This window comes from Festucalex cinctus, chromosome 12, assembly GCF_051991245.1.
Source record: "Festucalex cinctus isolate MCC-2025b chromosome 12, RoL_Fcin_1.0, whole genome shotgun sequence".
In the NCBI taxonomy this organism is placed as follows: domain Eukaryota; kingdom Metazoa; phylum Chordata; class Actinopteri; order Syngnathiformes; family Syngnathidae; genus Festucalex; species Festucalex cinctus.
This window is the reverse complement of record NC_135422.1, coordinates 5,734,605-5,745,559: the sequence shown is the minus strand read 5'-3', so window position 1 is coordinate 5,745,559 and position 10,955 is coordinate 5,734,605. Positions and strand designations below refer to the sequence as shown.

At 38.6% G+C, this 10,955-nt stretch overlaps 1 protein-coding gene and 1 long non-coding RNA gene across 3 annotated transcripts in view; one reads left to right on the top strand and one right to left on the bottom strand.

Moving 5' to 3' along the window:
- Positions 1-4,947: 4,947 nt before the first annotated feature.
- Positions 4,948-9,717, bottom strand: LOC144031539 (uncharacterized). Its single transcript, XR_013287551.1, has 3 exons — positions 9,610-9,717; positions 7,966-8,089; positions 4,948-6,159 (listed from the first exon to the last, which is right to left on the bottom strand). It is a non-coding gene; the product is annotated as an uncharacterized LOC144031539 (long non-coding RNA).
- Positions 5,844-10,955, top strand: part of kif26ab (kinesin family member 26Ab) — an 83,679-nt gene continuing 78,567 nt past the window's right edge. Inside the window, exons 1-2 of one of the 2 annotated variants that reach the window (XM_077538797.1) lie at positions 5,844-6,177; positions 7,976-8,194. In XM_077538797.1, coding sequence (XP_077394923.1) covers positions 6,043-6,177; positions 7,976-8,194 — 354 coding nt within the window. In that variant the 5' untranslated portion in view covers positions 5,844-6,042. Of the gene's footprint in view, positions 6,178-7,532; positions 7,732-7,975; positions 8,195-10,955 lie in introns of those variants that run through there. The other variant, XM_077538798.1, reaches the window with a different exon arrangement.

Here is a 10,955-nt window from a genome sequence, read left to right as displayed (position 1 = left end):
GGTTAACAGCTCTACAGCTTTGCTCATATTTTCTCTGTTTATTGTTGCTGTGATTAAAGGTCCCGATTAAAACAAGTCATTAAAAATAATTGGTCTCTGTTGAGTCACTGTGGAGGTGAACAGCCAACCTGTGTGAACATTGGACAATCATTGCTGCGGGAACAACAAATATAGCCACACGGTACTTCTAACGAAACACCAACTGAGGATGGTGGTTGGAATCTCAAATAGTAAGAAAAATCATTCATCTTTCTGTGTCTTTAATCAAATCACCTAATTTAGACAATTCATAGAGTCACTTATTTAACTTAAAGTACAAACAAAAGATGATCAGATCAGGTTACATCTGGATCCAAATGAACTTTTTTCATCAAAGGCTTGGCAGAACGAATTACTTTTATTTGTTTTTTTGCAATCAACCATCATATAAAACACTTTTGTTCTATGTACTTTTTGTGGTTTATGCGAAAAGGAGATCACAATGTAACAGTTGAGAAAGTTAACTCATTTGCTCCCAATAACGTGTAAATACGTTTTTTTATGTTTATAGTGTCCCAAAGACGTATTTATATGTTTTTTTGTTGTTGTTTTTTTATGCTAGAGCATACAGAAGGCCTTGATGAAGAACGGTTGCAGAAATGGTAGTTATTACACAAACGGCCAGTAGGTGGCAGCAGAGCAAAGGAGATCAACCAGGGCCATCTAGAAAAAAAGCTCAATTACTTACAATTTTAAATAGATTTGTGAAAACTAATGAAACTTAGCTCTCTTCTAATGCTAATTGCTGCAAAACGGAAACAGATAGAAACATACTTTTTTTTTCCTGATGAAAGAAGAGATTTTATTCTTTCTTTTGATAGGTTCCATGCTTTTATAGCAATTGAACACAATATTCTGTGGGCCTTGCAAAATCAGTCAAAATTCAGTAAAACAGCCGCGAGCGAACGGGATTCCTTCTGTGAAAATGGCGGCGAGTGAATGAGTTAAATGCCAATGTGGAGAAAGCTCTTCTAGGGAGCCTGACCACAATATCATAGACGTTGACACCACCAACAGGCCACTGGTGGAACAGCAGGCGGCCAACAAGGACTTTTAGTCTACCCTTATCAAACCTATGGCATGCGGGCCAGAACCGGCCCATCAGGGGTTCCACTGTGGCCCGTGAAGGCAGAACACAAACGGCGCTTTTTCACTAAAATTAACTGTTGTTGCTAATTGTGTCCACTAGAGGGGACACTGACGAGTCACGCCTTCTGCAAATTGTCTGCTACGCAATTTGATTAAATAATTTCGCCCTCATTTCTGTTTAGAAATATCAGATTAGGCTACTCTGCAATAAGATAATGGGAATGTTTTCAGAATGTACTTGTAATTACTTGTACCCCCAAAACAGCAAATATTTTATTAAATATTAAATAAATAGTACTGCGTCTGCCCCAAAAGATGCCGGCCCACCCTGCATCTCTCCTGGATGACAGATAACCTGCAAGCACTTGCTCAAACTTTTTAAACAGTGCCCTCTTCTGGCCACCTTCTAATCCACATGTAATTTTAGCACCATTTGCTTCATATCTAAAATGTGCACATAATTCAGCCACTCCTTCCAAGCAATAAAGATGTATTAAATGGAATTGGGGTCTAATAAAGTTTTATGAACCGCTATCTTCTCATCTTGAGAAAAATTTAGTTAAAATGATGACCGGATTTTTATTGATTTGTATTGTAGGGAAAATGTGGTTTTGTGTGGAGGACCAATAAACAGTCGCTTTATGAAAACCCGCGTGGCTCTTTATAACCAGACCTGTGTGGTGGGAAACCCAAATCAGACACTCTTGCAACAAAATCCAAATTCCCTTTTCCCAAAGAATACTACATCAATCATTCATGATTGCACAGTGCACCCATGATCCCGCCTTGTCTCCTTTCCCTTTGATGCCCCTCCATGCGGCAGAACTATCAATATTTGCTAAACGGTTCTCACAAAGCCTTGCCCGTGCACGCACTGCGGTTCCAAAGCTGCAGGTCTCACAAGCATGTCTAAGACATAAGAAAAGGCCTTAATGAGATGCCCCGAGCCATTTCCCCGTACGTGCGCAAGGCGGCAGATGTAGCAGCTCAAGTCCCGAGGGGTTCCCTTCATGGAATTTCATCAGCGGAGACCCAACCCAGACCTCCACTGAGGGGTGTGGAGCTGAGTGACGGACGTGGTAAATCATTTTTAGTATGGATCGTAATTATCGGCCTCCGCTCCCTTCACAAATAAGTGTGTACTCCCGGCCGTCACATGGGGACATACTGTTTGTTGCTGCAATAATTGATTCCACCCTAAAATATCAATTATTCAACCTGCTTGTTGACATTGCATGAGAATGTAAATCTTTCTAATCATCTTTTGCCTTATGATGACAACGGAGTCCACAATTTGATGACCAGTTTGCTCACACAAACCCACAATATTCTTCTTCTTGTTATTATTATTATTATTATTATTATTATTATTATTATTATTATTATTATTATTATTAGGGATGGGCGAGTACCGATACCAGGTATCGGTATCGGGCCGATACCAGCCTTTTTTCAAGTACTCGAGTACTCGTGACGAGCGATGGCAGAGGGGGAAGACGTTAAGTGAGTCCTCCTTGCCTGTAAGTGGCGCTAGCTTGCAGCAGTTTTTCACCAAAACTTCACCGGTTTGGAAATACTTCAAAATTGTGAATCTTAAACTAAAAGAGCATTTTTGTGTTTTATTTTGAGCGTTAAGACTATTGAAGAGTGACTGTGCTGTTTTTTTTGGTCAAAATTAAAGGAAATATATTTGTTTAAAAATATCTTTTCGTGATTTTTTTTATTTGTCAAAATGTACTTCTGGTATCGGCAGTTGGTATCGGTATCGGTGAGTACTGAGCGTCTGAGTATCGGTCTGGGAAAAAGTGGTATCGAACATCCCTAATTATCATTATTATTATTATTATTATTATTATTATTATTAGGGATGGGCGAGTACCGATACCATGTATCGGTATCGGGCCGATACCAGCCTTTTTTCAAGTACTCGAGTACTCGTGACGCAGACGAGTACAAGCGACCGATGGCAGAGGGGGAAGACGTTAAGTGAGTCCTCCTTGCCTGTAAGTGGCGCTAGCTTGCAGCAGTTTTTCACCAAAACTTCACCGGTTTGGAAATACTTCAAAATTGTGAATCTTAAACTAAAAGAGCATTTTTGTGTTTTATTTTGGGCGTTAAGACTATTGAAGAGTGACTGTGCTGTTTTTTTTGGTCAAAATGAAAGGAAATATATTTGTTTAAAAATATCTTTTCGGGATTTTTTTTATTTGTCAAAATGTACTTCTGGTATCTGCAGTTGGTATCGGTATCGGTGAGTACTGAGCGTCTGAGTATCGGTCTGGGAAAAAGTGGTATCGAACATCCCTAATTATCATTATTATTATTATTATTATTATTATTATTATTATTATTATTATTATTATTATTAGGGATGGGCGAGTACCGATACCAGGTATCGGTATCGGGCCGATACCAGCCTTTTTTCAAGTACTCGAGTACTCGTGACGACCGATGGCAGAGGGGGAAGACGTTAAGTGAGTCCTCCTTGCCTGTAAGTGGCGCTAGCTTGCAGCAGTTTTTCACCAAAACTTCACCGGTTTGGAAATACTTCAAAATTGTGAATCTTAAACTAAAAGAGCATTTTTGTGTTTTATTTTGAGCGTTAAGACTATTGAAGAGTGACTGTGCTGTTTTTTTTTGGTCAAAATTAAAGGAAATATATTTGTTTAAAAATATCTTTTCGGGATTTTTTTTATTTGTCAAAATGTACTTCTGGTATCGGCAGTTGGTATCGGTATCGGTGAGTACTGAGGGTCTGACAAAAAAAACAAACAAAAAAAACAGGAGAACGAGGATAATTCTGTCCTTGTTTTATAGTTGCAAAATCCAATGTGACATCTTCCCCCATATAGTGTGACAACTTACCCATTGGTGGGGCAACAGGTCACATGTTCACTCCCTCTATTTGGCCTATAACTCGGCACTGACACAAATTACGAGAATGACATGAATACAAACACACAAGACTTTGATCTTTACTCTGGTCTACATTTTGTTTATATATGATGTATTGTTTCCAAGAAATATATAAAAGTATAAAAAGTGATACAACTCGCCCCGGTCTCCCTACCTGAGTAAAAGTCTTGAGTACTATTTGTACAACCTTGTGTCAAATAGTCTGCTTTTCAAGGAGATTTATGAATACTATTTCCAGCGATCGGATTTGTACTCGGTGTTTTCCTTCTGGGCCACCTGGCAGGCATCGAACCCGCATTTGTGTAAATTTGTTCGGAACATGTTATCTAGGCTAATGGAACATTTTAGCATGAACAAATTGTAGCGTGATTTAAATTCCCCCTCAGGCAGACAATGAAAGGATCTTCTACTGTAATATAAATTAATATATCCTAAATAAAAAATAGCAGTAATCAGTTAGAATCCTTTTGAGAAAAATGTTTAGTTTAAATGGTTTTGTCTATTTGAAACATCCCCAAAAAATATCTTCCAGTCCAGCTGTGTCCACATCTCACGATCTTGACGTCATCAACTCTTTCCCTACCCACGTTTAAAGACAACACATCTATCAGGAAAGCCGACAACACACTAATTCTTCTTAGCCAGATTCCATCCATATCGATATTGATAACCCCCCAAAATTGGACAAGGTTTATTGGTTCTACTGGACCCAAAACAAGCGCCGCCAAACTGCCTCAACCGTTCAATCTGCGTGATAACAAGACTCAAACCTGCTTGGGGCGCTGAAGTGAAGGCTATTCAGTGAATATTGATCCGCAATCATGAGGTCTTATTGGCTTCTCACTTGCGGTATATTAAAGATGAACAGGGAGTCACACTAAAGTTTTATTGTTGAGAGCGGACATTCTGAGACAGAAATGCTGATTAGGTTGCGGAGCTGTGTATCAAAATCAATTCAAATCCTATCACTTCTTGTTTAGCACTGCGGTTTATATGCATCATGAAGACAAATAATCACTGCTGCCTTGCAATACTATTCAGCAGGATATATGTACATCGCATCCTGCAAGACTATTAACTCATTCACTCCCAGGACATTTTCGCTATTTTACTGGATTTTGACTGATTTTGCAAGGCCCATAGAATATTGTGTCCTATTGCTATAAAAACATGGAATCTACCAAAAGAAAGATTAGAGCCTCTTCTTTCATCAGGAAAAAAAAAAGTATACTTTATCTTTTTCCATTTTGCATCAATTCGCATTAAAATATGGTTAAATTTCATCATTATTTACAAATCTGTTTAAAACTACGGGGAAAAGTTTTTTGATCTCTTATACTCTGCTGCCATCTGCTGGCCGTTTTTGTAATAACTACCATTGCTTCAAGCACTCTCTTCAGTTCAGAGGCTGCATCAAAGCCAAAACGTATAAATACATCTTTGGGAGCATGGTAATATTTGAAATAGAACGTATTTATACGTTTTTGGGAGTCAATGAGTTAAAAGAGAAATGGCACCATTAAATAAGTCAAGATGAGGACATTTGGTTGACTCGCTGCGGGTCTCCTTGTGAATGTTGGGGAATATCACAGGGATGTGCTATTGGTGATTATTGCTTGGAATGTGATGGTGACACATCTTGGCATTGGGAGCACTGCATGTCGTGAACAGGGGAGGAGAGAGAGAGAGAGCGAGTAGAGTTAAAGGGAGGGTGATGGGGAGGCAAGAGAGCAGAGAGGAGCGGAGGGTCCTCCTCAGATGATGTCCTAGAAGTATCCCAGTGGATGGGGGGGAGTGCCTCATATGGATTGTACGGCTTCACTTGATGGAATTCTGAGAGATTATTATGTACCACTTCTGTGGATTCCCGGATTACAAATAGCATGTGGAGTTTTTTTCCTTCTTTTTGGCCGGATCCAAATAACTTCTGGTTTAGGTGGCGCTAGGGATGTGATAGGACAAACGGGATATAAGTGTAGGTGACATTTGCAGCCCCGCATGGCTTTACCGAACTCACCGGGCTCTTCCGGAGGGGGCAAACCGGAACCCGGCGTCATCGACCTGGGCACCATCTTCGTTGACTCCGACATTATTTTTGGATTTACCAGTCACCTGCTGAAAAGAAAAAAGAAGGTAAAAACACCTCGAGTCAGAGAACGAAGGCATGTAGCATGTGTTAAAAAAAAAAAAAAAAAAAAAAAAAAACACTCGGCAAGTGGTTCAAAATCTCAAACTCGTACTGATTATCACTTTTTTTTTTTTTTTAACACTTAAAGTTGTTGTGTTTCGTCGTGCAATTTGCGTCATTTTATCGATAAAGCATTTGGCTTTTTAACCTAAGCTGCATTAACGTACGAAATTTAAATAACAATTTAAAAGTGCTAGCCATACTGGGTGCGATTAATGTGGATCTTTGCACATTAACACACTGTATGGGAACACTCGCAGTTACTTTGAAGTACAGAATAAATAAAATTAGTCTAAATCACATTTTGACACAAAAATAAAAAATAATAATAAAAAAAAAAAAAAAAAAAAAAAAAAAAAAAAAACACTCGGCAAGTGGTTCAAAATCTCAAACTCGTACTGATTATCACTTTTTTTTTTTTTTTAACACTTAAAGTTGTTGTGTTTCGTCGTGCAATTTGCGTCATTTTATCGATAAAGCATTTGGCTTTTTAACCTAAGCTGCATTAACGTACGAAATTTAAATAACAATTTAAAAGTGCTAGCCATACTGGGTGCGATTAATGTGGATCTTTGCACATTAACACACTGTATGGGAACACTCGCAGTTACTTTGAAGTACAGAATAAATAAAATTAGTCTAAATCACATTTTGACACAAAAATAAAAAATAATAATAAAAAAATAATAACAAATAAAAAATAATAAAATAATAATAACATCTAATGTCTGCGGTGTTTCATGAGGCCGCTGGCCCTATCTCATCCGTCGCCATGAAATATTGAAAGTTTACTCATGAAATATTGAACCACAGTCCTCACTTCATCGGCACCATAAGGGTAAAGAGACATTACTACTGTTTGCCAGGTGGTGGCGCCAGAGTAACGTCAAATATGCACAACGCCCTTGCAGGCAACACTGAAGTGCACATTTTGGGCGTCACGTTGGATAACTTCAGTAAAGAAAAAAAAAGTGAATGGCGATATTGTACTAAATTCAATTGATTGTGATATAATTTTGGTATTTGCATTTTGAAGATATTATTTTTGTGGATACTCATTTTAGGATTAGAGAACAAAGGGTGGAAAAAAATAACTTTTTTTTTTTTTTTTTTGGTGGGGGGGGGGGGGGGGTATTTTAACCATTACTACTACAATACATGTTGAAAAATAAATGAGGCGACATGTGTTTATGGTACTGTATTTCGTTTGCACTTTTTTGCCCTCCCATTTCGACACAATAATACCGCCTCTCGTGCACCACTTGAGCACGCCCCCCCCCCCCCAGTGCACAACTTCGCAAACTCCTCGGACAACTTAAGTGGACTTCAACAAATGACAGGCCACCGATCTGCAGCCGATATGACTCGTCCGCGTCTCGATCACAACCTTTGAACCGGCTTGTTTCAAGTCGAAAAGGTGTTAGGCTATTGCCTAATAGTGTATAATGAATGCACCTGGGGACGGCCAGCTTGCAGCTGACGAAGTGGGGCATCCAAGTGTAAGTGTTAAAATATGTAGTTCGTTTTTTTTTTATTCTTTTTTTTTATTTTTTATTTTTTTATTTTATTTTATTTTTTTATTTAAAAAAAATAAAATAAAAAAAAAAATGCAGTTCGGCTGGTTAATTTTAAAACAACGGCAAAATTTACACCTGCTCATTATCGGATACACAAGATACGTCATTGACCATGGCAGGTGAAACTAACAAAACATCACCATGTATGTTTCCCACCTCGCTAAAGTTGGAGGGATGTCCGACTGGAGAGTCTCCGGCCACCCCCAGGAAGAGGCTCCTCTCTGCGGACGACCCGCGCTGCAGCAGTCGGCCTGCCCCCGAGGGCGCCGGCTCTGTTTCTCTGCCCGAGACGGAGGAGAAGGGAAGCTTTTGTCACACTTGTCAGAAGAAAGTCTCCGAGTTGAGAAAGCTGGCCTTGGCCCGAGCTGACAAAAACTCATTCAAGGTAGGTCTTGTTTTTTTTCTTTCTCCTGTTACACTTTCTGCTTTTTGGAGTAGGCTATAAATTATCTCATGGAGCAAATTGCTGGACAGCAAGGAAGTAGTATTTTTATTTTTTCATGAGGCCAAAAACGTACACACTACTAGCAAATGCGAGGACATGGTTATGAGCCTAAAATGCACCTTCACAGGTAAACTTGATTTGACCTTCTCCAAACATTTGAATGCACAACTGTAATATGTTTCACTGATTTTTGCACAATAACAAAGAGCTGATTGGCAAAATTCACAACAGGTGCTTGATCCATGAATCGAATTCAAATTAGTGGGCATTTAAACATTTCTCGTCACCATGCTGTTCACATTTTGACATCACGAGACCAAGAGCAGACCTAACAATTAATCAAAAGTACATCAATGTCAGTAGAGAAGGTGGAAGCGTCACTGAAAGGAACAGTTCTGGGAAATTGAAAATGAATCAAACACCTGTTGTGAATAATTTGTGCAAAAAAGCACTGAGACATTAACTCATTCACTCGCCGCCATTTTCATAGAAGCAATCCCGTTCGCTCCCGGCTGTTTTACTGGATTTTGACTGATTTTGCAAGGCCCACAGAATATTGTGTTCTATTGCTATAAAAGCATGGAACCTGTCAAAAAAAAAGATTAAAGTCTCTTCTTTCATCAGGAAAAAAAAAGTATGTTTCTATCTGTTTCCGTTTTGCAGCAATTAGCATTAGAAGAGAGCTAAATTTCATCAGTTTTCACAAAGCTATTTAAAATTGTAAGTAATTCAGCTTTTTTTCTAGATGGACCTGGTTGATCTCCTTTGCTCTACTGCCACCTGCTGGCCGTTTGTGTAATAACTACCATTTCTGCAACCGATCTTTGCAGTTGAGAGGCTGCATCAAAGCCTTCTGTATGCTTTAGCATAAAAAACAAAAAAACGTATAAATACGTCTTTGGGAAACTTAAAACATAAAAAAAAGAAGTATTTTCACGTTATTGGTAGAGCTGAATGAGAAACGGTTTTATGTTGTTATTTCTTAAAAACATCCCACAAATGGCTCTTATTTGACAATGTCGCAGCAGAAGTATTCAAATTTGGAAAACTTGATTTTTTTTTTTTTTAAATAAACTATTAGTCAGACCCCATGTAGGTCTTTTATTTATTTATTTATTTATTTATTTATTTATTTCTGACGATTTGTAGCTGCACAAGGAGAGATTTGTTTATTACCGTGCCTAACTTCAAAAACTGGCCCCGGGTGCCAAATTGCAACTGTTTGTAGATTTTGAAAGTGAGCCATTGTTTGGCCAAAACAATGCTTATCTCTTGGTTTTTGCTGTTGGGTCTAGGGAAGGGGCTAGCGTGGGGGGGGGGGGGGGGGGGGGGATAGAACTAAAGCAGCCACTTACTTTGTAGACTGAGGAGGAAGTCGTGTCCCAGTCGACCTTCACTGTGCATTGAAAGTGTTCCTGTACGGCAGATCGCGCAGTTCCCACCACTGTTAAATATAGGCTCAGAGACCACTGTTGTTGTGACGGGCTGCTTATGCCCCCCCCCCCCCCCCCCCCCCCCCCCCCCGGCACGGTCCGCCTTTTGTTAGTGAGGCGGTCTCAAAAGTCGGATTGGGTTACAAGCTCTTCAAGGTTCTCCCTCCAAATCCCCATAGCAGCTGATGTTCAAAGAGGGGCAGGTATACAAGGGACAAGGGGCACCTTGGGCATCTGCATGTGTGGTCGCTACATGGTGCATATCTGATCCATATTTGGGGTATCAGGTAAGAAAACACATGAAGTCTCCCTTTGAGTGCTCTTCTCTCATGGGAAGTCACCACCCCTTTTTAGTGCAGGATACTTCAACAGCACGTTGTGGCCACCAGGTGCTCCGCCCGCTGGAAGATCACCATTTTGCACTTGTTGATAGCTAAATTGGGCCTTCATTCCGGGGCGGCACATGTTGATGGCAGGGTAGCTTTATTTTCAGTACGGTCATCGAATCCTTAATGCAAGGGTGTCCAAACTTTTTCATTTGAGGGCCACATACAGGAAGTCAGAAGAACGCAAGGGCCACATAATGTTATGAAGAGAAATTGTGTTTAGTCTTAAAAATTGTACAAATAATTTATTTGTGCTTTTGCATATTTAGAAAAATGCTGCAGTATATAAACCAATTTATTTTTTAATATGGCAGTAGGGTTATTAAAGTTTTGGAATTTTTCATTTTAGTTTTTATTTTGATTTGAGATTTTTTTTTTTTTAAATGTAGTTAGTTTTAATTATTTTTCAGGGTGGTTCTGATAGTTTTTTTTTTTAATTAGTTTTAGTTCTTTAATAAATGCTTAGTTTTAGGTTATTTAGCTTCAGTGTTAGTTTTAGTTTTTTTTTTTTTTTTTTTTTTTTTTTTTAATGTGTATTACTTGTGCGCAATATTTAAAAAAAAAACACCATGGTCGCGGGGTCATTATTCCAGTATATCAAAAATAAATCTACTAAAAATCACATTTAAAATCATCCCCAAAGGCTCATGCATTAAATTAATTACCAAAGACTAAAACAAAGGACATTTTTGCTATAATAAGAGTTGGTTTTCTTTTTTTTAAAAAGCATCTTCGTTTTTATTTTATTTTGTTAACAAAATTTTTTTGAATTTGTATTTTTTCGTTAGTTTTAGTTAACTAAAATAACCTTTACTAGCACCTGTGTTTTTCGACACCCTCCCTTTTATATTTTTATCTCCAAACATTTTGGTTTTTATTTTA